General features: G+C 48.9%; 1 protein-coding gene across 3 annotated transcripts in view; it reads left to right on the forward strand.

Moving 5' to 3' along the window:
- The window catches only part of RUBCN (rubicon autophagy regulator), a 199,422-nt gene that overhangs the window by 78,028 nt on the left and 93,396 nt on the right, over window positions 1-27,998 (forward strand). For all 3 annotated transcript variants that reach the window (XM_085635661.1, XM_085635662.1, XM_085635663.1), the window contains exons 3-7: window positions 11,604-11,687; window positions 14,220-14,379; window positions 15,229-15,335; window positions 23,764-23,920; window positions 27,434-27,982. In XM_085635661.1, the coding sequence (XP_085491787.1) occupies window positions 11,604-11,687; window positions 14,220-14,379; window positions 15,229-15,335; window positions 23,764-23,920; window positions 27,434-27,982 (1,057 nt within the window). The remainder of the gene's footprint in view (window positions 1-11,603; window positions 11,688-14,219; window positions 14,380-15,228; window positions 15,336-23,763; window positions 23,921-27,433; window positions 27,983-27,998) is intronic.

Below are 27,998 nucleotides of genomic sequence, written 5' to 3' on the forward strand. Positions count from 1 at the left end.
AGGCTGCTTCACGTGACGTGGGCTGGGTGGAAATACCTATAAAAACACACCAGCAGATTTGAAGCGGTTTTTCATAAAATATTTTTTTTTTTTTTTTTTTTTTTTTATATTGAGGTTTCTGCATACGGTTTGCACCTTGTCGCAACCAGGCTGTTTCCATTGAACACATGCCTCCAGTATTCATTCAGCTGACAGGGGTTTGTAGCAGAAAGTCGCACAAAATGTCCGAGCCCCGTTGGATGCTGTTTCTGTCCCCATGTCTCATTGCCTTGTTGACTTGAAGTGGTCTTGCATTAGAATGCAACCTGCTGGACTTCCTGTGCCCAAATAGAATCCACACTTTGGGCCCAATTAACACCGACGCTGGCACTTAGAGAGCGGGAGGTGGGAAACATTTGCTAAAAAGATTAACCCATGTTGCTTAACAAAGGGAGAAATGTTTCCGCCAGAGAAAAGGTTCTCACCCTATAGCTGGCGTCGCTGTTTGCATGAGTAGTGTGCCGCGTTACCAGGTCTTCAGCTCTAAAAGTGAAAATAAAGCGCTTTAAAGTGAGAACAATCACCCTAAGCTGGCGCGCTGGGATCCACTTCTCCGCTTGGGTTTCAACATTGCCAGATGTATTTACTCTGCCTAAGGACATTTCTCCTTTTCCCTCACTGTTCATAGCGCGATTAAGGCCGCGCTAGTGTTTAAGTATTTCCTGTATTTCCACGACGGTCTAATAATTTGAAAATAGTGAACGTGTCCTTGACAGCGTCGTTTTCTAATTAACGCTGTCGCAGCACTGCCGTTTTTACCAGGAGCTTGAGTGAAACAACAACGTGAATTAAAATAAAGTTTGGTGCAGACATGTTCTGCTTACTCTGGGCGCAGTTCTTCAAATAACAGGATAAACGGGCGTGAGTCATTGGTGGAAACTCTAAATATTGTGATGAGCCTTGTGTTACAGTAAGCTGGCAGTCATCTAACATAAAGCACTACAGATAAGAGTTGAACTGTGTTCCGAAAATGCGCCTATTCCGACACAATTTTTCGAACTTGTGAAAACAAATCCCGCCGATACAAACTGGCCGCGGTTTGTACTGAATTCACACGACCACAAGAATTAGCCCTGACATTCGTTTTTATAGTGCGATATGCTTGCCATAGAGGCGCTCTTTCTTGACAAATTCTCACGTGTCATTAAGTGTTGAAAATTCACCCATTCGAATCCCGGCTTCCAACTCTTAGCCAAAAACCTCGTCTGATTCGTGTTAAAGCACCCTCCCTCTCTGCACCCGAAAACAAAACTATAAACATGTGTAGCTGTGATTGGAATATGCAGGATACGAAATTCGAACGGTGCAGTGTTCTTTCTAGTACTGTCTGAATTACAGGGACCCCCACTGTCACCTGTAACCATCACTACTGCAATCTGCCATCTGGACCCCTCACACACATAAAGCACTTTCACAACTGTTACAACGGTTTGTGTAAAGCGTCCTGTTGATCTCCGGATCAAGATCGGAGCTATATCGTGAATCTCAAGTGACTGTCTCTCTCCACAAATATTGTATGTCAGCACTTGTCTCTCCAGTGTACAGTTTCTATTTCTATCAAACATTTTACCTCCTGTATTTGCACCTGAAGAACACTCACACTATGTGTTGAGCTAATTTGTTCGTGTTTAAAAACAACATGCATATATCTCTGGAATGATACCATGTGGGCATTACTATTTGTCAGTTTTGCCCCTCGAAGCTCGGGAATTGTACTGTGCTTATTTATCGCCGGACTAGTGTGTTGATTTTTTTCTTCTTCATTTTATATTGTAATCATTTTGCGACTTCTGACTCGACTCACGCCATGGTCCTGCTCGCCCTGCAAAAGGGGGTGGGGGGGTGGCTGAACTAGGCATCAGTTACAATACCTTTTCGCTGACTGGACACAGTTCAAACAGCGGGTTGCCGTGTCTTGCTCCCCTCGTGTGAAAGCCATCTACACTCTGGACAGCACTGATCAAGACAGCAATGACGCGTTGTGGAGGTGCCTTGAGATCTTTTTCTCACATATTATACGCAGTGCGATTGGTTCTTAATGTTACCCTTTGACACCGGGATTACCCAGAGGTTGAAGCATGCGCAGCGGTTATTCCTTTGTCTTGTGCGAACTAGTACGTTCGATTTCTGGTTTAATGAATGGGTCAAGTGAGCGTACACGTATTTAGCATTCACCTTCGGATTTAGCACTCACTTACATTTGAACCACTTCACGGCACAGGTGTTTATGCTCACTTCTCTCCTTCTCTGCAATGAGACGCTCAGAGCAAAGACACGAGACACACTAACTCTACTCTCAACCCAGGTCTGCACTGCTTCATGGCACTAATCACTTTTAAGGTCCCAAAGGCGAGACCTATTGGCTATGCCAATGCTTGTTTTTTTTAAAGATATATATAAAGTGGCAGAGATATGCTGCCCCCTCTGGTCCTAGTGGGGGATCCCAGAAGAAATGCCACTGGGGCCAATATTTTTTTTTTCAAATCGTGATTTTTGCCACAATATTGCCATTTTTTTTTTACTTTTATATGATCCCAGTGGTGGGCTATGTCCCGGGGGTCATATGAATTGTTTGGGAGATGGGTGTGTGTGTGTGTGTGTGGGGCTCCCCAAGCTGATTTCGTCCCAAGGACCTCATCCCCCTGGGGGCCCTTCATTTAAATCAAAGGGGAGGGGTACGCGGCCTCCCTTTCCAAGCATGTAGAGGCCCTGGGAACCACATTGTCTGGGGCAGACATTAATGTTAAAGGGGAGGGAACATGCAGCCACTTCCTCAAGCCTGTTCTGGCCCCGGGTCCCCATCCCCGGGGCTGGCTCAATAACTGTGTCCCTGGGAGCCCACCCTAGGATACTTTTTTTTACTTTGATAGCTTTATTTCGGTCGGTGACCATAAAAGCACAGATAAAATATATACATATACATAAAATACATAAATAATTCAGCATTTGAGATAAAAAGTTATTAAACAACAGTTATCAAAGTAGCAGCAATAAACAATTCCAATTCCAATCTTTGTTTCGGCCAGTGGGCCATAAAAAATACACAATACACATATACAATCACAGATAAAAAAAATATTTTTTTTTTTTTTAAGAGGGACCCAACGCCTTTAGAATACGGTTGCGCGTATGCCAAACATTGGTAAGAAATTTTGTTAGTGCGAGGACAGTTGGGCCAGAGACATCAGATTTTAAAATCCTATACATTGGTGCATATTCCCTGCAGCCCATATTCCTTATCAGCGGGAGGAGCCAGTATTTTCGTGCTACCTTGTAGGCTGGGCAGAATAAAGCCACATGCAAGTCAGTTTCCTCCGTAGCATCACAAACCGGACACTGCTTTGTGGTGGGAGCCGATGACCAGGTGCTTGTAAAAGACCGGAAGGGCAGTGTGCCGTATCTCCATTGGAGAAACAGCTTCCGGGCCAGTACAGGGGAGATAGGATCCATACCTTCTCAAACCTATAGAGATCCTTGCTTTGCAGAAACACGGAGGATAAGGACCCTTCTGCCTGGGTGGCTTGGGCCCTGGCTAATTTGTGTTCGTGATATACATTAGCCAGGGACTTTTTGGAGATGTTTAGTGCGGCTTTCGCTGGCTCAGTCCATAAATCAGGGAGCCCTATTTCCATGCAAATGGCTAGGATGTTTTTGACCCAAGGGATATTGAGCACTTTTGGGTGATTCAGAAGTTCGACCAGTTCCGCCCGATATTCTGCAAGATCATTGCTACTCCACAGCCTACGCCAGAAGGCTATGGGTCTCAGGCTTATTTCATCAGCTAACGGTCGTAAACCCAAATCAAGCCTCAGGGGGAGGAGCGGGGTGCTGGGCGGGAGTGCGGCTATCTGTCTTATAAACTTATTTTCCGTTAGTGACAGACTCCGGCAAGGCGTGTGACCCCATAGTTCCGCCCCATACATTATCGCTCCCCTAGCCTGGGCCTTGTATATCTGGATTAGTGCCCCCAATGGACGATATGATGAACCAGTCATCATCCGGGCGATACCCCCAGTGGTTTGTATGAGTTTGAGGTTAGCCCTACTCTGATGAGATCCCCAAGTCATGGTTTCGTTGAGAGTCACACCAAGGTATTCAAAGGTGGCTACTCTCTCGAGCCGTACAGCTCCCAATTGCGGATTTGGCCGCAATTTTTGGCTCGGATTCAAAACCATGAATTTGGTTTTTGCCGCATTAATTTCCAGCCCCCTATCAGTACAGAAGGCCACGAAGGAATCAAGGATCCTCTGTATACCCATAGGGGTCTTGGATAGCAGCAGGGTGTCGTCCGCTAACATAATTGCGGGCACCCTGCTGCCATTTAATTTGGGGGCGTCAGTATAGTCAGTGGCATTCAGATGGGCGATTACCCCGTTGACGAAGAGGCAAAACAGGGTTGGTGCCAGCACACAACCCTGTCTTACCCCCCGGCCAACGGGGAATCTATCGGTCAGTTCCCCCGCCCTCCCGCACCTCACTCGGGCGTAATTATTGTGGTGCAGCCTCTGTAAGATCAATAGGATGTCCGGGGGAACACCCATCTCTGCCAGGACGCTCCAAAGTTTCCCCCTGGGCACCAGATCGAAGGCGGCCCGTAAGTCCACGAAGATTGTGTACAGACTACCGCCCTCGAATTTTGCTGTCCTCCAATAGATTAGGTTCAATCTGAAAACCTGGTCCACTGTGGATACCCCCTTCCTAAATCCCGCCTGGTAGGGACTAAGGGCACCCACCTCCTCCATCCAGTCCTGGAGCCTATTCAGCAACACCCTACCAAACAGTTTCTGTGCCACGTCTATTAAACTGATTGGTCTGTAGTTGGCTGGGAGGAGAGGCGAGCCCTTTTTAAAGATGGGGACCACCTCTGCCCCCAGCCAAGTACTAGGGATTTCCATGCCACCAAGAACTCCATTGAAAAGGGCGGTAAGGTAAGGGGCCCAAACAGTGGGCTCCTGTTTAAACACATCCCCTGGTAAACCATCCAGTCCCGGCGCCTTTCCAGAAGCCAGTCCTGAGATGGCAGCGGTGACCTCGCCCAGCGTTATTGGCTCCCCTTCACAGTCCGGCCAGCCCACCTCAACAACAGCAGGAGATTCTCCCGGCTCAGAACTGTATAGGGTCTGGAAGTGAGCCTGCCACACCCCTGGGGCAATGTTGGGCTCTAGTGCCGATTGTAAATTCCCCGACCCCCCGTTCACTATCCTCCAAAACAGACGTTGGTTTTGGGTCGCTAGGGCCTTGGTGAGTTCTTCCCACTGATTTTCCTCCCATTCTGCCTTAGCGTGGGCAATAAGTTTCTTGTAAGCTCACCTGCTTTGTTTAAGGCTATCCCCCCCTAAGGCCTCCTTGATTAGTCTAAGGAGTTCTGTTTTTGCCCTTCTGCATGCTAGGTTATACCATGATGTTTTGCCTTGCCGCCCCCCTTTTAGTTTTCGTGAACTGCAGGTGAAATGAGGTGCCGCAGCTTTTATGAGGTCCTCATGAGCCTTGTACAGTTTGCTCTGGGAGTCTTTGTTGTTTGCCTCGGTGTCCAAGCTCCCCACAGTTTCCAAGATGGGGATTATCCCATCATAGAGCATGGGGAGTTCATTCTTGCTTGTAGCCAGGTGCTCCCACCTGATCCTCCTCCTGCTGTTGTCAAGGAGGAGCGCAGGGTTGTTCCCTTCCGCGTTAGTCACGAGAGCTTGGGGGCCAGGGTGAACAAGGTCAAGCTCAAGTGCGTTATGGTCACTATCGGTCCTTTCCATTACCCTAAAATCCTGGATTGTCGGCCACTTCACTATTTGGGCCAGGACATAGTTCAGACGGGACTCTCTTCCCGGTCTGTTGTAGGTGGTTTTACTGGGTATGTCGGATTTCATTCGCCCATTACAAGCTCTGATTCCGAACTTTAGGGTGAGGGCTGTAATTTGTAGTGCTAGTGGGGTCCAAGCCTTCGGAGATGGAGCTTCCACTAAAGGCACTGCCCATCTGGCCTCTTCTTCCGATGATAACCCGTCCAGGAGGCCAGGGAGTGGCTCAAAATGAGAATTAAAATCCCCTCCCACTACATAGAATGAATCACTCGGTAGGTCAGATATAAAGTTGGAGAGTTCATCTATGGTCGGTGATTCCTTTGCAATTCCCGTTGGCCTAGAATAAATGTTGATAAACTCAAGTTTAGCTTGGTTGGGCCATGATAATGAAACCGCAAGGATATCTTCAGAGTTAGCCGACAACCGCGTTGCCACACAGCCCAGATGAGATGCGACCCAGGTCGTAAGCCCTCCTGACGGACGACCTTTGCCTTCCCACCTCGCTGGAATGAAGAATGACATGTAGCCTTGGTGACCATAGTCCTCTCTGGCCCAGGTTTCCTGGAACATACATACGTCTCCAGTCTCGATATAATTTGCCCAGTCCGGGTCACCCAGTTTATTAGCCAATCCAGCAACATTCCAGCAAATTAGCCTCAGATGTTCAGGGGTATTAGTTGCCGTGCCAGAGGGGTTAGAGGAGATGGTTCCAGACTCTACTGCTATCGGGAATTCTGACGCATTACCAACAGTAGGGACCGATGGTTCGGAAAGTCCACTGGAGCCGTTCTCCACAGGTGTTGGCTCATTCAATATTCCAGAGGCATTGTCAACATTGTGGGCAGATAGATCAAAAAGTCTGCTGGTGCCATCATCCAGGAACACTGGATCGTTCAGTGGACCAAGGGTTTTACCAACAATCGGGGTAGATGGCTTGGAAAGACTACAGGAGCCGCAATCTTGGATCATTGGCGTGTAAGCGGAAAGTCAATCAACCCTATCCAAACCATTCAAACAATTGAAACGGTTGAAATGAAAATAGGGTGTGTCCTGCAATTGAAGATTTGGGCGTTGTACATAGTCCTTATGTCTGCGTCTATGTTCCACCCTTATCCACTCATCATGCAATGGAGCATGGTGCATGCGGATAGGGGGGAAAAAGAAGGATACTGGAAGGGTCTGAATAGTGGAATCCAGTGATCTATTTATTCCTTCACAGATATGCAGAACAGTGCCCGGATCTTTAAAAGTTACCAAGATGCAATCCCCTATTATTGTTTTTCTGGTCTTCCCTAACCAAGGGACCCTTCTAACCATAATAATCTCATTATTAAAATGAGATGGTAGGGGTCGGTTCAAATTTAGCCATTTAATGACCTTTTTCTTTAGGGATTGGTAGTCTTCATTTTCCCCTGATCTTAGATGGGGGGCACCTGCTAGGACCACCGTTAGACTATTAGCTTCTGGCGGCAGATCTGGTCTCCGTGGTCTTGGGGCTTGCCGGCCCGGGGAGAATAGAGGGGCGCTGCCGGCTTCTTGGTGGCCGCCATTAATCCCTGTCTGGAAACTTTGAGGGGCAGAGTCTATTGGTTGTAAAGGCCTATGGGTTGAGTTACTGCGCGGTGCCTGGACTGAAATAGCCATTAATGTCTGCAGGGGGGGGCAGTAGGCACGCTCTGAGGGGGGACTTTGTTGGCACCCTGTGGGACTCCTATTTTAGGAAGGAATTCCTGCGGGGAGATGAGGTCCCATGTTTTTAGATTGCTTACTAACTAAGGTACTAGGATACAGTATTTTCCCTGCTAACAGGAGCGCGGACAGGGAAGCATGTCAGCTCCCACCTGGTGGGAAAATTCTCCTCCCAAGTGGGACCAGACAAGTTCCACGGCACACTCTTACGGGCAGGGAAACTGAGATTGCTCCTGACCGGTGGGATTTGTCCAAAAAAATCCTGCTCTTGCTGGGCGGAAACCATGCCTGCTCCCGAAGCATCCAAACTGGGTGTATGTAGGGGGCTGTGGGGGCCTTGGGCTCACCCCCCACCCATGATCCCCAACAGTATGTGCTGTGGGTGCCCTGGGTGGACAATGGGGTGCCCTCATAAGACCCAGGGTAAGGGTTCTCTGAGGCCTGAAGTGGCTCAGGTAGGGCGCGCCCCCCCCTTTCCTTAACTGGAAACAAAGGCCCTGGGGGTGGTTCACCTGGGCTGTATATGTACGAGAAGGGGTGTGCAAACCCACTTCCCCAATAATTAAAAAGAAATGGGGGGAGTCACAGTTGGGCACTGGGACACCAAAATGAATAATTGATGAGCAGCATACTTTTTTACGCTAGGAGATGCCCCTAGAATAGGGAGGGTCATCACCTAGCCCTTTTTTTTGTAACATAGTGGGGGGCTGCAGGGAGTACTGCAGCCCCCAGCAACATTACAAAATCAAAAAGGTGTAAGTCTCCTGGGTCATTAATTCCATAACCAAGGAGATCTTACCATCTTTTTTCATAACACTTCTAGCTGGAGTTATATGCCCTTCAGCTGGAGTGCAAGGACCTCTTATTGTTTTTATGATTGCATTTTGTTGGCTAAAAATGTTAATACAAAGAACAAGAGACATTCTCGGAGTCTTTCTTTTAACATTTTTTAGCCCACAAAATGCTGTAATAAAATCTACTTTAAAATTATTGCAGACATGTTTTTATTTAAAACATTATTAAGCATTTTCATAATAATGAGTATTATTAAACATTGCATTATGTGAATTACTGTAATAATGGGTTTGGCTTGCTTAGCACACCATCGATGTATTGTGTTATTTCTTGCGTTCCCCTTCTGAACTTGTTTCTTTTTGATAATTTACGTGAACATGTGGTGTTGATTTCATTATTCCTTTTTTTAGGTCTCGCCTAGCGTGGCAGCGCATGTGCTGCTCGCTTGGTGAGATTTATTGTTAAGGAGGACTTTCAGAAGAGGGCTTGAAGCCCCGCCCCTCATTTCCATTGACTGGCATCACCGTTTATGCTAAACTGTGGCCTGCCATTGGAAATGAGGGTTTTGGGTTCACGTCCTTTCGCCTCCGATCCGGACTCGGTGGCCTGCTTTGCTGCTGTCGCAAAGCACTTTCTTATCTTTATGGGGCCATGTGTTTCTAGTTAGAAACACATGGCCCCATAAATACAAGAGATCCGCATGCACTGGCTGCAGCGCGGTCCTCTTTCACTTTCGGGACAGCGCTTGTTTCTTTTCTTTGTGAGCCACTCTCACTGCAGGTACTACATGTTTTTTATTAACCAGCATTGCGCTTTAATGTGCTTTAAATTTTAAATGCAGTACTGGGCTGTACAGAGCCCTCATCGCTGTGCGTGCGCTACATGAACGGATATAATAGGCTCTTGCTCTACAAGGTCTGCTGGCTGTTTGTTTAGCAAATTCATACAGCGCAAACTGAACTCTTGTAGTAGAGACCTTTACAAGACACCCAGTTACATTACACAAGAGCACATTCACACATGAACACATTGCCTTTTAGAAGGCACGGGAGATTAATTTGCCCAGAACCACACATTGGTAAGCCAACGCCGTGACTCGAACAACACCAGCTTCTGCACTTGATCATCATGCGTGATTAATCAATTAATCGCATGTGATCATCATGCGTGATTAATCCATTAATCTCCCCATGCTCCCCCTGTTTACTAAAATTGGGTGCTAAGGAACATTCACTTAAGCTATAAGAAGTGACCACTCCGTTAAATCTGTTTTGTGTTCTATCTACTCGCCGTTTTTTGTTTCTAATATTCGGCCTCTTGCTGCTCTCCCATGTGCGCCCTTCGAGATCCTCCTCTCCTTCCGCATTCTGCCTGCACCCTCCTACCCAATAGTCGCCCACCACCACCCCGTCCAGCCCCACCCCGTCCAGCCCCACCACGTCCAGCCCCACCACGTCCAGCCCCACCACGTCCACCACGTCCACCACCACCACGTCCAGCCCCACCACGTCCAGCCCCACCACGTCCACCACCACGTCCAGCCCCACCACGTCCACCACCACCACCACCACCACGTCCAGCCCCACCACGTCCACCATCACGTCCAGCCCCACCACATCCACCATCACGTCCATCACCACCACTACGTCCATCACCACCACTACGTCCATCACCACCACTACGTCCATCACCACCACTACGTCCACCACTACGTCCATCACCACCACTACGTCCATCACCACCACTGCGTCCATCACCACCACTACGTCCACCACCACCACGTCTGCCACCACCACACGTCCACCACCACCCCCTCCCGTCCACCACCACGTCCACCACCACCACCACGTCCACCATGTCCACCACCACGTCCACCATGTCCACCACGTCCACCATGTCCACCACGTCCACCACCACCACGTCCACCACCACCACGTCCACCACCACCACGTCCACCACCACCACGTCCACCACCACCACGTCCACCACCACCACGTCCACCACCACCACGTCCACCGCACCACCACGTCCACCGCACCACCACGTCCACCGCACCACCACGTCCACCGCACCACCACGTCCACCACACCACCACGTCCACCACCACCACGTCCACCACCACCAAGTCCACCACCAACACATCCACCACCACGTCCACCACCACGTCCACCATGTCCACCACACCACCACGTCCACCACACCACCACGTCCACCACCACCACGTCCACCACCACGTCCACCACCACGTCCACCACCACGTCCATGTCCACCACACCACCACGTCCACCACCACCACGTCCACCACCACCACGTCCACCACCACCACGTCCACCACCACCACGTCCACCACCACCACGTCCACGTCCACCACCACGTCCACCACCACCACGTCCACCACCACGTCCACCATGTCCACATCCACCACCACCACATCCACCACCACGTCCACCTCCACCACCCGTAACCGGTAAAGTGTCACTGGAGGGCAGGGGTAATAGGAGTGTCAACCCCGGCTGTACATGGGACATTTAAGGATTCATTGGGTGCGAGAAGACGGGAATAGGGGCTAGAACTTCATTAAGTTAAAGCCATTTGCTTTGCTATACAATACCATTAGCAAAGCAAATGGCTTTAACTTAATCAAAGGCGAGACCTATTGCATTTTCAATGCTTGTTTCAACGAGTGTTTAGGTAGAGAACCCGCCCCATATGCCCTTTAGGGTTTCTGACCCTCTGCCTCGGTGGAATCAAGGGCGTAGGTTCCATTGGTGCAGCAGGTGCAGCGGCGCCGGGGTCTAGAGGCCTGGGTGGGCCACCGAGCCCCGATTATTGCTCACTTTGTCGGTTCAGCCATCGGCCAGGGGGGCATTTCATTCCTCACACTAGTACCATGACACACGGGGGGCAGTTCGAGGAGGGTGGGGCCGCCTGCCCAGCTGTCACTGCTGCCCCGTGTGTGTTGGTGGGGGGCTGCATTATTAGGAGCCGAGCCAGGCCCAGATTGCGAGGATGAACGCGTCCTTCTGTCCAGGAGCACACATCTCGTCCAAAGCCGTGCTCTCCCGCCGTTGTCACGGGTTACAGGCGGGGGAGAAGGGGCTGTTTGTCCTCAGTGTTTACATTCCTAGAAATGTCACGGATTGTGTTTCCGTGCCGCGGCCGGCACGTGGTGCTTTCCAGAATGCCGTCTGTGTGTCTGTCTGTACTGCCTACCCTCTTCCCCGAGCTTCTGGACACACCCCCACAGACCCACGCAGTGCCTAACCCTGCCTCTCTCCTGGACAGGCCTACAACCCGGAGCGGGACTACTGGCAGTTCGTGAAGGATCTCCGCTGGGTGAGCCCCGGCGCCTCCGGACACCTGGACAAGGTGAGTGTGTGTTGACCCTCGCTGGGTGAGCATGAGTGAGTGCCAATCTCCTCTGGGTGAGCCCCGGCGCCTCCGGACACCTGGACAAGGTGAGTGAGTGTTGACCCTCGCTGGGTGAGCATGAGTGAGTGCCAATCTCCTCTGGGTGAGCCCCGGCGCCTCCGGACACCTGGACAAGGTGAGTGAGTGCTGACCCTCGCTGGGTGAGCATGAGTGAGTGCCAATCTCCTCTGCGTGAGCCCCGGCGCCTCCGGACACCTGGACAAGGTGAGTGAGTGCACATGAGTAACTGAGTGCGGACCGCCGCTGGGTGAGCCCCGGCGCCTCCGGACACCTGGACAAGGTGAGTGAGTGCTGACCCTCGCTGGGTGAGCATGAGTGAGTGCCAATCTCCTCTGGGTGAGCCCCGGCGCCTCCGGACACCTGGACAAGGTGAGTGCGTGCGACTCTGTGCGGTGCACCGCATGGTGGAAGCAGCCGGGGCTACACCTGCGAGTGGGGAAACTGAGCACGTTTACATGGGGTCCTATAAGCAGCGGAATTGATGTACGCAGCGCTACATAGCATATATTGTTATGTAAACCATGATTGTTAAAGGATGCGTTATCTAAATTCCCCAATCCCTGGCATGTTGGTGACTCGACAGCTATGGTGCAAGCCTAGCTATGCCAGTAGAGAGCGCCATGCTAGTGGTACCAGGGGTTTGGGTGTGGCAAGGCAGGACGTTCAAAGATGTCTGCATGTTTGGGGGCGAGTAGGGTAGGTGGAAGAGAACATTTATGTCAGTTTGGGGGTGCTGTTTGAAAAGTGGGCTATTGCACGGTTTGCTGGAGCGCAGATGACCAAAGGCCCAACTGTCAGGACGTGTGGACCATGCTCAGGCGGGTTATAGGGTTGGATAAAATGCACAACACACCCCATTTCTATTGTTTGCTTTCCCTTAAATAAATTATTATCCAGAGGCCCGCTCCTTCGAGCGAACCAGGACTCCAGCTCCCACAATGCACTGAGTGAGCAGTTAAATGAGGCGTGATCTCACAGCGGAGTGGGTCCTTGTGCTAGCCATGCTCTGGTTCACTCCTCAGATAAGTCTAGTTAATGATGGAGGCTTCCTTTCTAGGGGCCTGGCTAAGGAATAGAACATGTTCGTCACACTGTCGTGTGGTTAACGTCCCTGCCCCGCGAGGCCGCCATCTCTGCTGATTCGTGGCCAGGTTGGCCTCATGGCACATCGTATGGACAGGACACCCACGTCAATCAATGCTAGCTTGAATGCAGGCTTCAGTATCCAAAATCTGGTAAGATAGTTCAGTGGGTTTGAGCGCCTGTTGCAGAGATTGTCTGCTAACCTGCAGGTTTAACATTCGAATACAGGCTAAACTGGCTGACTCTTTCATCCTCCCAAGGTCATTGTAGGAGGACCACTGACGGGGGCAACAACTCCTACTTTTAAAATCGCCAGAAGACGATTGTTTGTGAGGCCACTGAAGAATGACCGATAATTAACTAGCGTGGACGCCAACGGAGCGCTTTATGACCCTTGTGATACTTCAAGGAGCTGATTTAAGAGCACGCATCTTTACTAATGTTGACCACTTTACAGCTCAGCCCAGAAGCTGACCTGTTTCTAGGCGGTTTAATAATAGCTGTTCTCTGTTCACCCTCGAAAGGTGCATCCGTGCGGGGCTCACGGGACATGGATTCAAGTCTATGGCCCCCACAGCTCCGCGGCGAGTGCATTGGCCCACTGAGCTATCGCACTGTTTCCAGTATGTGTGGTGTAAGGAGGTGAAGCAGCCAGACTACAGGGGCCACCCCGTCTGCGAAGAGCAGCCTTTTATTTGCATGACTCCCCGCCCTCCCCGCAGAGGAGTCGGGGTGCCAGGAAGGAAACGCCACCTGTCCGGCCACAAGCATCGGAGCGGCCCCTGGGTTACTGTTTAACGCGAGCCTTCCCCGGGTTACAAGAGCCGAGGGCGGGGGCCTGTGAGGCGATATTGTCTAAAGTGAGCAGGCATCTTCACTAACCCAGGCGGAAGCTGCTGCCGACCTGGGAGGGTAGCAGCCCCAGGCCCGACGGCCTCTCCTCCCACAGGTGACTTCTTCTCACGTTAGCTTTGAATATTTGCTATTTTTAGTGCCCTGACATAGAGGGAGCAGGTGTGGCAGGTGTATTTCCACGACAGTGCTTTCTGTTTTTGCTACTTTGTCCTTCAGTGTGGCCTCCTTGGGCAGCCCCGGTCGTCCGTGCAGCGTCTGTGGTGGGGGGCTGGGGGTCCCGCGGGGGCTACAGGCGTCCAGAGTAGGAAACCATAGGCTGCGCCTGTAGGCCTCAGAGCGGACGTGTGAGTGATGCTGTGTGCTTTCACTGAGCGAGGACATAGCCAACAATTGTTTGCATAGTGGAAATGGCTACTGTAACTGCATGCTTGCCAGTCTGCCTCGGGCCCCGTGCCAGCATCCAGAAGCGCGTGCCCGCGGCGGTTGTTGCAGTAGCGTGTGTTTGTTGACTGCCTTTCTTCTGTCTTCCAGTTCCTGAACCTGTACGAGAAGAGCCTCCGGAACGGCACCGGCTTGAGCAGCCGCAGCACGGCCGAGCTGTGGCTCCAGCACAGCCTGCAGTCCCACTGTCTGTCCGCACAGCTCCGGCCGCTGCTCGGAAACCGCTCCTACGCGCGCAAGTTTTACTCAGGTAAAGACTCCTCTCGGCCTCCGTCGCTTCTTCAAAGCCTTCCCGCCCGGTGTCTGCCGCAGGCCTCCAGGGAAGGCGTGAACACCGACATCAGTCCTGGCACAAGTGTGCAGGGCAGCCGGCACCACAGACAGAGTCCCTGAGGCCCCTCGGGGCTGGGCATGGCAGCCCCCGGGCTCTGAACTCCATTACACCGCTGCATGGGATATATACAGGGCTTTAAGTGGACCCGGTTCAGCAGGTGCTGAGACGGGTCTCTATCGGGCTCTCCATTTTTGCCCTGGGGTGAAAACAAAGGATCTTTAACTGCCTTTGATGTCACTCCAAAGAGAATTGTTATAGGTCTTTTGCAGTCCCATAATTTCAGAACTGAAGCATTTTCAATATTATATGCAACAAAGCTATAGTTGTTGCTTATTTATCTTCTGCAACTAATAACCACTGGCAAAACCAATATTCCTGGCTTGTTGTAGGTGTAATTTTACCGGCTATATTATATTTCTGTATGCAATAACAGAAGACATTACAAGTCGTTGTCACTCTATGCTAAGCGCAGATTGTTATCTTACTTTTTAAGCCACGCCCTAACTACATCGACCACGCCCCTTCGATAGACCCTCCAGTTCTTTCATCCCACTTAAAGCCACGAATATATCCATTTCACTTGTTGCCTCTGACTTGAAAAGCAAAAACAAGGTGATGGGCGGAGGGCTTGAATTAAGCTCTTCCACCTGTAATCACTCGGGCGTCATTCCAGTCCATCATTCACAGCGGATGTTGGTTAACTTGGAGGTGGTAGTGGGGACTGTAATGCCACCAGACTGACTGTTGCTGTGTTCTCATCCCCAGACTCCGCCTTCCTGCTCAGCGATGCTCACGTCACCGCCATGTTCCAGTGCCTGGAAGCCGTGGAGCAGAACAACCCCAGGCTCCTGGCTCAGATCGACACCTCGGTGGTGAGACACGACTCCCTAAACATCTGACTGTGATGATAACAAATAATGACATCATATTGTGTTTTAAATTAGAATGGAGAATTATTTGGTCTGTTAAGTGAAACTTTGCCTCAAGAAAAAAGGCTCCCAAAATGTCCTTTCAGGGCCGTTAATTTGTCATTCATTTGTCTGTGTTGATCAAGAAACCTTGAATATAATGGCAGATGAGTGCCCCAGGACCCCTCTAGGGTCTGTGTCCTCCTCCACCGCATCTTGTGTTATACTACCTACTCCCGATCTCTTCTTTTTTCTGCAAATAGTAAATATTTACATTTTCACACAAAATTTCCTTTCAGATATAATAAATGTCAGCACAGAAGGGAGGAGGAATGGGGGAGCCGTCAACAAAAGACGCACGTGGAATCTGCATACGTGATTGGGCATACAAACCTTACATTTATACATTAAGGTCTATGACAAATTAACTAATATCCAAATTCCCTCATAGAGTCGATTACAGGCAAGCATCATTTTCCCATCTTTAGGGTCAAATGTCAAATCTGCCACCCCTGTGACGCACACTTCTGTTCCTGTCTGCCCCTACCGGGGTGCACTATGGACCCATGCTCTGTGGTGCCGGTTGTTCTCAGTAGGCTGCACCATCATGGCTGCCGGATGGTCTTAAAACAAATCTAGCGCACTCGTATATGATCTAGTGGCGCAATAGCTGCGACTCCAGGATTGGGTCCACGTGGCTTCTGAGTAACTGCATATAGTATATCCTCACTGGCTGCCTAACCGCGCTCCTGGGGTTGGGCCTCAGGGCCTCTAGGTGGACTCTGAGGAGGATTTGCTGGTGTATCCCAGGGTTTCATCGATGGCAGTTTCTACGTTGATACCGGCCACTTCTAAAACATGCTGTGTGTCCGCATGTGTGACCGTGTCCGTTCTTGCACTCTGCAATCCTTCGTTCTTAGGCACAGCATGTTGGCCACACCTCACACCTTCACAAAAGGCCAAACTACCTCCAACACCTCTTTCAGCCATGCACTCCGAAAATGCGCTGAGAAACGTGATGCAAATTGAAGCGCCTTGTGGCATTGACAGGGGGCTGAAGAGCTATATAAATGACACAGTATAATACAACTCTTCATCGATTGTTGGTGGCAGAACCCCTTGCATTTTGCATCAATCGCTTTATTTGCTTTCTTGATGGCCTAACATCATAAAGATATTGTCCCTTAGATATAAAACTGTGCTTTTAAATTCGACCGTGCCCCTCCAACACCAGCCCCTTTCTTTGTATTTGTAGTAATCTAGGGGTTGCTGGGCAGTATCTTGTGTGGGTCCAGTTGCTTACTACTGGCGTGCCAGGAACGTGGTGCAAGTGCACATCCAGTGGATAGCCAAGCGAGTCCCTTTAGCTACTTGACTCACACCAGGTAGCGGGGTTTAGAAGTCAAGTCTTAGAGGAGGCGGAGCTCCTCTGCAGGCCGGTCACATTAGCACAATGTCCTGTCGCCATGGCTGTGCATAGTTCATGTAGACTGTGTCCAGAGAGTCCAATTAGAGCAGTTCGGACTGGTGAAGGTGTGATGTGTAGTCCTCATGGTCCCCGCCACTCAGCAGTCTATCTGTTAACCACCCATGCCGCCTGCACCCAATAAGCATCATCCAGCCGTGTCCTAAACTTGGTGGAGGTAAAAGACCCCCATCCTGGGGACTGAAGAGACCTTTACTGGGGGAGCCTCTGGTCTGTCTCCGTGCAGAGAGGAATCTTGGTAAGAGGACAAGCGGCTCCAGAGCAGATTCCGCTGCTGCCACCATCGTTCGCTTCTTACCCTCGTTTCAGAGGGCAGGGACCACTCTCTTTCACAATGAGGGTCCACTTTGTGTCTAGCAAAAACCCCTCACCATGGAGCGGCTCAATGGTTTTCAAGCTCACTATCTCAAACAAGCATTTACAATGCAATAGGTCTCGCATTTACGAGAGTTTGCGCTATTGCCATGGTAAATGACAATGCCTTTAATTTATGTGCTTTTAAAACCGATAAATAAAAGGCATTGTCATTTACAATGCCAGTAGCTTAAACTCTCGCAGATGCGAGATCTATTGCATTGTAAATGCGTTAGTGCTATAATTATTTTTAAAAAGCGCTAGGAGAGAGCGTGTCCTTTCTACAACAGCAGGCAGGACAAAACTATTTGAGAAAATAGTGCTCGGAGGCTGTAATTAAAGCCTACCGAGTAACAACACACGTAACAGGGGGTGTCCTCATGGGAGGTTACAAAATGAGACAAGGCGGTACTAAGGAGGGACTACTAAGCCTATTGATCAATTAACAGCCACAGTTTACTGTGGACAATGGCACAAACCAATGAAAAATATATGTGGAGAGTGGGCGGAGCTTCAAGTCCTTGCCTAAATACAGCATGCCTCGCAGAGCATGCGCTGCCCAGGCTCGACCTAAAAATGAACAGGGCCGAGCAGCACAGCTTCTGAAAGCCATGCAGAGGACTTGTATCCTAACAGCCTTTAGTTCTCTTAACAGTGAATCTATGTTCTGTTAATGACCTAAGCATTTTTCATTTCCTGCAGTATGTCAAGTTTAAATCTTTGAGTTCCTAATGGTAAGATGTGTGCTGTGAATGGTGCTCAGATTGTGTTTCCTTCCCTGGTCACCATATAGTAGATGTAAGATTCAAAACTGAGCACACTACCCAGAAGTGGACCCAGAACTGGACACAGTACTCCTAACTGTGACCTCCAAAGCGCACACAATATTACAGCTGTGACTTCCAGAATTCGACATGAAGCTCCAGTAGTGGCCACCAAAATAGACCCCAATATTTTACATCCGTCCACCAGAGCTAGATTCAGTACTTTAACGCGCCTTGCAAAACAGACCCATCTCTGGAATGGAGTGCTTGCCATTGTTGCATGCACTGGTAATACTCTCTTAATGTGTATGCCTGTTATGCATCATTCCACATATCTCGGACTCCTCGTGTCCTTACTCCACTGTTCACTCCTTTTTTTTTTTTTACATTGAAATGTAATCCTTTCCGAGAAAACAAATTCTCTTTTTTGAGGAGGTTCAAGAATATGTGCAGGAATATTTTACATTTCAGTGAAGTGTGGTATAGATAACATCTATATTTAAAGGCAGGGTGTTAGCACAGTGTGTTTACTGTAGATTTGCTTGCACCATCCAGTCTTGGGCTCTTGAGCTACATGCTTTTCTTAAACTTAATTGCACATGTTGTCGGGAAACATGCCAGAGTGACTCTCCAATCACGCAAGTGTAATAGAGAGTTAGACATCATGGCGGTAGAGAAGGCTGGATCACTAGTAGTGATACCGCTGATTTTACAACGTTCAACTAAAAGTTGTATGAGACTGAGTGTATCCACCTTTGTATTTCAGTCACAAAACATTGTGAGAAAATACTTTCTTTACATTTTCTTCAATGTGCAAAACTGTCTTTCCTCAAAGACACCAGCATGTGGTCTGCAACCACTGCTTACCCAGAGATCACGATAAAACCAAGTGTCAACTTATAAATGCCTTTGATAAAATGAATGATTTTTAAAAATAAAGGTCACCAACCATGCTATCCTAAGTGGCTCAGAAGAGTGTTTGGAGGGTGTGTTGAGGTGGAGGAGTGCTCACAATATATTGAGTGGTTCAGGATATTTGTGACTGTGTGATCCTAAAATTCGTAGTGTACCTTATTTTGCGTCCTGTACGCTCTAATGTGAGCGATTAAGAAACAATTGAAAATGAAATTTAGAAACAAAGATACCATATCTCCACCGCCAGCCAGCCTCAGGAAGTATGGATCTAAAACTATTTATTGCCCAAGCACATGCTTTGGCTTAAAAAACTACAGCAACAGAGCTTTGGACAACAATGTTATCAGCACTGGCGAAACAATGTTTGGCAAACCTATTCTACAGGACTTCCTGGTTCTAAAATTGCAAGTTGGATTAGTAAGGGGAAAGTTTTAATTATTCTAGGCTCCTGAAAGAGTGTTCCTAAAATGTGCCCAACTGTGAATCGGTTTCCATACATTTATCCCCACGGTATGCTGATTCTTCTCTTCATTGTTCTGACATACAAAGGGCACTATTCCACTTCTCAATTGGGCCACCAACAACAAATAGTACACACAAGACTACACAAATATGTCCCAGCACATTTTCAGAGGAGCTCTTTGCATCAACAGTCAACGAGACTACACCTAGGAGCTTGGATTCCTACCTTGTGAGACCTTCCAAGCCAGGTGGAACATCCCTGAACAGTGCACTAGGGCACAGATCTGTGCATCATGGTGGTGTTTCATTGAAACTCTTAATCAGAACAAAGAGCCCTACTACGCCACCTGTTCGTATGCAGAGTGTAAAAAAAACTGGGTGTCTGTTGCCGCACCCGTCCCGCGCTTTTTTGCTGGCTTTTGATGCAACTTTGCCTGACTTTCCCAGTAATAGCGTTCTTGCACTAAAACTACACCCAAACTGGTATAATTTAAATGAACCCTATAAGTCCCTAGTAAATGGTACCCCTGGTACCTAGGACCTAGGTACTAAAAAGGGTACTCTGGGGCTGCAGCACTGGTTGTACCATCTCCGAGTCCTCTCACCAAGGCTATGAAAACTGCCATTGCGGCCTACATGTCTTGGTGCAGAGAAACACGAAAAAGTGTGCCATGTCCAACCGCATTGCCTAAGGTGTGGGTAAGTCACTCCTCTAGCAGGCCTTATAAGCCCTAAGGCAGGGTGTACTATATCTTAGGTTTGCAGCTACAAAATTTAAGTCTACTCTTAATATTGTAAGTGCCAGGGGAGCCATAGAGAGCACATGGGCTGGTAACTTGACAACTCTAGTTACCCAGCACCATCATGGCTTCACTGAACTCAGGAGTGTTTGGTACCAAACAACTCCTCTGAATAAACCGGTACTGATGCCAGTGTTGGATTTATTGAAGCATGTACCCAGAGGTCACTCGGCGGTGCCCCTAAAAACCTACCAACCTCTTGTGGTCTCTGTCTGGCTTGTTACAGCCTGCAAACCACCAGACATGTTTCTGGACCCCTGGGTTGAGTCTTGGGTCTCTGAGACCAGAAACAAAGCCCATCCTGGGCAGAGGTGTCACACCTCGTACCCCAGGATGAGCACAGTACTCTAGAGGGAAGCTTGTAAGCCCTTGCCGCCTTTGTAATGCAATCCCAGCCTCTGCTGCTAGCAGCAGATGGCAACCCCGGGTTCAAACCCCCCACTTTTGGCGGGAGAACCAGTGGGAAAACTTAGTGAGAATAGGAGGTATGCCCCCCCTTTGCCAACTCCACCCCTTAGGTGCTGGTGGCGAAGTGAAGCACATTTTTCCGTGCACACCCTCTTGAAGACTTATCCAGTCAGAGCTAGGGCTGTGCCCCCCTCCCACAGGAGGGTGGCATAATAGAGGGCGTAGACACCACAGGAAAGGAACTCCTTGGTCCCTACCTGTCACTCCCCTGTAAGGCCCGCCCCTAAATCTAGTATTTAGGTGGCAACCTCAGACCCTGAAATCAGATTCCTGACGACTTAAGAAGAGCCGGACACTACAGAATTGCACCAGCTGAGAAAACTGCAGAAAACAACTGACTTGGTCCCAGCCCTACCGGCCTGTCTGCAGCCCTCGAGGATCCTGCACCAAAAGTTGACCCGTCCTGCATCCCAGCGACCTCCAAAGCCTTGGGAGGACTACCTGCCTTTGACAAAGATCAGTATCTCTCGAACAGCGAACCTGTTGAAGACGAAACCAACTTTAAAAGAAAATGAACTCAGCCACAAGGAACTGCAAACCCGCTTCCGGACCCACCTGTGCCCCCGACTCCCACGGCCAGAGTCCAAGTGGCCCACTGGTCTTGCGAAGCTTTCCCCTTGATTCCGAGCCAGAGCCCAACATGGGCTGACCCCTGGCAGGCTCTCCCTCGACTTGCTGCCTCAATCTGAAGACTTCCCGTGACCGCAACCTGCCCAGTAAGCTGTTCCCGACACCAAAGGACACCCCTGCTCCCGAAGCCCCTGGGCCTTGGGAGCTTGACCAATGGTGTCCCTACATCTCCTAGCAACAAAACGTACCTGGGCATCTGTTTGCCCGAACCTGCAGCCAAACTCATCCATTAGTTGACATTGGGCCCCCGACGCGGTGTTGACACTCTGCACCCAGCCGCCCTGTGCCGCTGAGGGTGTAAGTTTGATGCTGCCTTATGACCCTCCTATGCTTTCCTTAACTCCCGGAGATTGACCCCTGATACCTTTACTTACCTGTGAGCAGCATAACCATGATCACCCCCAGTATCCATTGGTTAACGCGTTGGGCGCCCGACCTCGAATTTGGCCTCTTCAGCCAGCCATACCTGGTGGTGGTGCAGTCTTGATACTAATTTGAACCTTGAGCCAGAATAAAAACAGTGGAACCCTCACAATTTCAGCACCTAACCATTGATTGACTCCTAAATCTTTAACCCTTATAAATTTGATCAAGGGTGCGTGTGCACACAGAAACAGTACCCACTGTTACAGTACTAATTCCAACGGAACCATGACAAATAAACCCAAAGCAATGGTGCACCACTTCATATCATGCAGATCAATTTAGAACATTAGTATAGTTCAGGTCCAATCAGTGAGTAAGCCAAAAGTTTCATTGACACATCTTTTTATTCAATTTTCATGCTAAAAAGCACATCACAGCCGACGCGTTTCGTCCTATTGCAGGACTTCTTCAGGGCATTGAGATGATAGTAGGGTCATTGAGTTTCCAACAATTAAGCGAAACGTCATAAAAGGAAGATCCTTACGATCAGATTCCCATCCACGAATGTCTATAAGTCACTCCTGCTACTATATAAAGTGTATAAGCAGTCTTTCTTTATGGCAAGGGAGGGTCTAATGTTCTAAATTGATCTGCATGATATGAAGTGGTGCACCATTGCTTTGGGTTTATTTACTAATTTGAACCTTACCTGGTGTTGACCTGAAACCCCGAAGACTGGATTTGTAAATCGTGTGGAAATTGTAAAGGTGAGAAATCTGCGGATAGAGTAGCCACAAGAAGGAGCTTTGGCGAAAGCAAAGAACTTGTTTATCCATCCATTTTGTCTCTTTCCTCAGTTACATCTGCTGAATCTATTGCGAGATTGTGTCTAATCCAGTTATATTTCTTTTCTCCCCATTTATTAGACAGTAGCATTCTTTGTCCTCTCTCATAATATGATATGGTTACGTGTTTACTGTGCCTTTGGGCTATGGATTCACCTCACTGATGAGGCGCAATATGCTGAAAGCATTGTGGGGCTGCTTGTCTTCCTGATGGAGGGCATTGGCCGGTTATTTCAGGCTGGACTGTTAGTATTGGAGTAGAACCAAGGTTGATTTATGTATAGCTGGTCTTTGCCTGTGGTTGCATGGTGGACAAAAAAGTATGGACTGGAATGTTGTCTCTTTTGATGGCTGAAATATTGTCTCTTTTGATTACCAGAGGCTGAGATTAATTCAAGTATTCCCTCCATCACTTAGTTATTTTTCAAAATGCTTACACAATACCTCTGACCCTTGACTCCCTTCCACCAGCCTCATGCTGTGACCACAATCTTAAAATAGCAGGTTTCAGGCTTTCTAAGAATGCACTAAATTCATTTCAGGATTTCAAACATTTTGCATCTTCCCTCCATTGGTTATGTGTGTGTGTTAAGTGGTTTGAGTCCCTATGCAGGATTGGTTGTCCTTCGCCACTGTTTTCATTATCCTGAAACGTGGCATCCAAAAGCCATCCCAAATCTCTAGTTGAGGCCTTGCTAATGATGCAATATACCTTTACTGCTCATGCTTTTTCCTATGCACCAAAACATTCCTTTTGCCCTCGATAGGAACGTGCCACATTGTTTAGCCAATTTGAGCGCATTATAGAAACATTTTCCAAATCTCTACTTATTTCTCCATTCCTGCCCCGCGAAACTGATCTAAGAGCAGATTGCAGTCCTCTGCACATCACCGTATGACAATATGTCACATAATAAACCTAAAGTAAGCAGAGTTGTAGTTTTTGTGTCACATGATGGGCTTTGTGCAAGAAGCATGCTGTCCTTGTTTGATGCAACAGTCATGATTGTGTTTCATGAGTGGCACTTGTTCAACTTCAGTGTCATAATCAAAGGGGTACTTATCCTGTGGAAGTCTTTATGTCAAGAGACATGGTCAGTATTTGACTGAGCTTCTTTGTTCAGTGGGTCCGAGCTTGCCTGGGGCTTGCTTGTTAGGATATGATCAAAACGTTACTGGGAATATAAACATCGGGACTCTTGGGTTTGATCTAGATGTATTCCCTTGAGAATTAAGAGCCGTCCCATTGCTGCTGTACTTTCCATTTCCTATCTCTCATGTTGGCCTTTGACTATCTTTCAGTTTGCAATAAAAAGTGAGTCCCTCCTGCCTGTGATGAAAAGTCAGAGTTTGACAGCATTGCCTGGATCTCTCTACGGTTCTTCCATTGAGTATTCGCAGATCAGGTTCTCTGGTTCCTACAGCAGCCTGCACCCTACACCCTCCATCATCAGCACAGGTAAGAGGAGTGACTGTCATTCTTTCTCCCCAAGTTTTAATTCAGGGGAAACTGGCTTAGTTACATTTGGTTTTATTGCTCACATATCTTGCACAAATATTTGTGCTGTAAAATCAGGTCCTTTTTAAATTCTTTCTCGAAACCTGGTAATCTTATGTAGCAATACCTACTCCTCATTTCAAGCCATATCTTGGTGGGTTTCAGAAGTTGTTCAAAGTAGGAATGCAGAGTTATGAAGGTACAAGTGGCCTCTCATGGGCTCCAGGATGTCTGCAAGTCCATAAACTGTCCAGGGGGAGCCCTGCCTGGGGGTAGGTTGTAGGGGGTGACACTTGAGCCAGAATAGATTTTTCAATCAGCTGTTTAGATGCCTAGAGATTTGTTCCTGAACTGCAAAGTGATCTTGCTTGGTTCTAAGCTGAAATGTAGTCACGTCACGAACTAGAGACAGCCTCATATTTTGTGTCTGGCATTCTCATCATGAGAGATGATGGTCAGTGATGTACAATGATGCATTGAGAGGGATCCAAGCTGTGGGTCTCAGGCCTGATAAATTACCTGAAAAGGACTTTGCATCCATGCTGTATAAAAGAAAATGCATGTATTAGTGACAGGGAAAAATCCTGTGTAGTATAGCTCTGGTATTATCAATGTTCACTTAGAAAGAGAGACTATGCCAGAAACTGGAATGAAAGCACTGAGGTGCCGAATGGTGTACTGGATGTGACGGGGTTAAAAAGCCCTTGCAAGTGCCCCTGAAGGATGTTACCTGCAAATATGGGCCCAGAGTAATTGCATGGAGACGTTGGTGTTGGCATAGTGCTGACACTAAGAAAGTATATACAGTTATTATAAGTAAACAGGGGTATAGAAAATGATCCCTTCACATCTGCTTCCTGATGAAGTCCTTTCCATCACGTGTGAAAACATATAGCACAGCTTGACGACCGTGACATAGACAGGATGGTTTTTATAGAGTAGTGGGGAGGAGTTCTAGTGGTGGTGGTGCTGAACTACGTGTACCCTGATACACATTCATGTGCAGAACACAACACACATGGGGGCGCAGAGTAGGGTGTAAGTGGGGTTGGACAATATCTTTTTACATCGGTTCCCTCACTGAAAGATGAAGCAACAGAAAAACTGCCTTTTTTTTAAAAACTTATTTTTATTGCCATTTTTCCATTAGACACATTGTACATCATATAGATCTTTCAGATAGTTATAACAGATTGTACATTCAATAGTGGTACACATCAACTGCATATATCAGTGATACGTCATCGGAGAACTTAACCCACGTGCAGACTTGATATGAGGTGTATACTCCGTTGTCTCAGGTTCCAGATATGGCACAGAAACTAGGGTAAAACGAAGGCCTAAACTAGGGGGGGGAGGCATGAACAGGCACAACCAATGACATCGGCGAGGGTTTGTAGTGTCGTAGGGGTAAGGCACCTCTGTGTCGCATGAGTGCCTATCCTATTGGGGGTCGACCTAGAATTACGTTAGCATAACCGATATTGGGGTATGTAATGAGATCATGTGGGCGGAATGTCGAGAGATTGGTTGGGTGGGGTCTGTGACTGCGCGTGCAGGGCCGACGGTGTGAGTTGGCTGTCTGCTGGATCTGCACCCGGGGATAGCTGCTTGAACTGATACAATAGCATGGCCCATTCCATTGATATGTGGCATTTGCGTACCCCTCTCACCTCCTCCTCCCGCAACTTCTCCTCCTCTGCCGCCGCCCACCTGTGTGTAGCTCCCACCCAAGCCGCCAGCGGTGGACCTGTGGGGGAGCGCCAGTGCATAGCGATGCTGCGTTTGGCCAAAAGCACCGCAAGGGAGAGGAAGCGAGTCCGCACCCTGTGTTGCTTACCCGCGCGAAAGATGCCTATGGCGGTGGCCTCCCATGTGGTCATGCAGGTTAGCCCCGTGAGCGTACCTAATGCTGTGTGAATGTGGTGCCAGAAAGTTTTGATGATGGAGCAATTCCAAAACATATGTTGGAAATCTGCATTCCGTTCTTGGCATCTGGGACAGAGGAACTGAGTGTCAGGGTAAAACCGTTGGAGGCGTGCGGGTGTTAAATAGGCCCTATGCAGGATGTAGTATTGAATGTTCTTAAAGCGTGCGTTTCTAGAGACCTTCTTAGGGTACTCCAAGGCTCTCCCCCACTCCCCCTCGTGGAACGCACGCCCAATTTCGGCCTCCCAAGTGGCTCGCAGGGTCTCCAGTGGTTTGTTAGTCAGTTCCCGGATGGCTTTATAAAGCCAGGTAGTGAGATGGCGCCCCACGCCCATGCGTAAGATCGCGTGGAGAACCAGATGTGTGTGTGGCTCCCCTTTGATTAGGTCCTGATACGGTCGGTAGCTATCTAGGAGTTGGCGGGGGAGCAAGAATTGTCCCGGGGGAAGTTCATACTCTTCTACTAGGCTATGGAATGGTCTTAGTTGCCCCTCCTCGAATAGGGACTCCACCTCTGTTAAGCCGCACGATGTCCACGTGCGGAGCTCGCTATTGGTGTAGTAGTGTTCCTGTTTGGGCCACCCCACCAGGGTGAGTAGAGGGGAGTACAACGTAGCCCCCGGGGACATACGGTGTATCCTCATCATGCAATTACGTGCCACCGACACTTGTAAAGGGTATGTGCGCTTTGGTTTAGTGCCAGGGAGGAGTAGGCGACGGATCTCCGGAACCGATATCCGTCCTGCGACAGTGTGAGTTTCCACAGTGTATCTGTCTGCCGTCCAGTGAGACAGCCATTGCAGTTGTGCTGCCAAGAAGTAGGCCTCAAATGAGGGGGCTCCCAAGCCACCCTGTGTGGTGGGTAGCTGCAGTTTTTTCAGGGCTATCCTGTGTCTAGTGGATCCCCAAATGAGTGCGCTAAGGAGGGAGTCTAGGTCCCGGAAAAAGGCCCTGGGCGGGATCACTGGCAAAGTGGTAAAAAAATACAACAATCTTGGGACTATGATCATCTTGGCTAGCGCCACTCTCCCAATTGGAGCCAGTGGAAGACTCTTCCAGAATCCGATCGTAGCCCTAATTCTAGCCAGTGCCCTGTTATGGTTACCCTCGAACATATCTGTGGAGGAGTGGTAGAGACGGACCCCGAGGTATCGAGGGGCCTCCGCACTCAACAGAAAAACTGCCTTAATCTTCACGTTATCTGTTTTTCCAAAACCCTAAAGTCTCTTAAAATTTAGTGTGTTTGCCTGAAAGTCTTCCCGCTAATTGTTTCATTCAACAAGACTCGTCCTCCTTACTGCGCATGATGTTTTGTCTCGTGTTTACTGTAGAACATGTATAGTTAGAGAAGTGTGTGTGGCCTAAGAATGGGGAACATGGCAGAATGGCACTTACCAACAGGAATATTTTTAAAAATACACTGGATGAAGATAATTACGGAATCTTTCTAAAAACGTAAACTATCCAAAGTTTTCATGGCCCATGTTTTGCAAATCAGTACTACATGTTCTGTTAAACATTGAGCGGCTTTCTCTTTTTTTTCAGACTTGAAGAATGGAAATCCTGACAGCAGTGTCACCAGCAACAGCCATTCCAATGGAAACACACTCTACAAGGTCTGCGTTTCTCTGCCTGAAGATAGACTGCCTCCAGACGGTTCTGCGTCAGCCCCACCATTCGTCCCACCATCACAGAAGGATCTTCTGTCCCCAGTGAGCGACATGAGTGTGAGCACCCTGACCAGCCACAGTGACGATCCCTGGACAGGCAGCCAGGAGGATGCACAGAGTGAGGCAGATGATGGACCTGAGTATTTGGCGATTGGGAATCTGTGCCGGCGGAGGCGAACCTCCAGCCAGAGCAGCAACAGCAGCAGCGGGAAAAGCAGCGTCTCAAACCTCTTCTCTTCTGGCAGCTCGCAGAAGCCAGACTCCCTTGGGCTGAGCAACTCTGGGAGCAAAGGCTCCTCCCTGCTTAGCCTTCTGCGCAGGTCCAGCTTTTCTGAAGGACAATCTTCAGGGAGCCAAAGTGGTGTCAAGAAGGGCCACATGCGATCACACTCAGACACTAACGTGACATCCGGGATGGCCCAAGGTAATTCTGATATGTT

Source organism: Triturus cristatus, chromosome 11 (genome assembly GCF_964204655.1).
Source record: "Triturus cristatus chromosome 11, aTriCri1.1, whole genome shotgun sequence".
Lineage (NCBI taxonomy): Eukaryota > Metazoa > Chordata > Amphibia > Caudata > Salamandridae > Triturus > Triturus cristatus.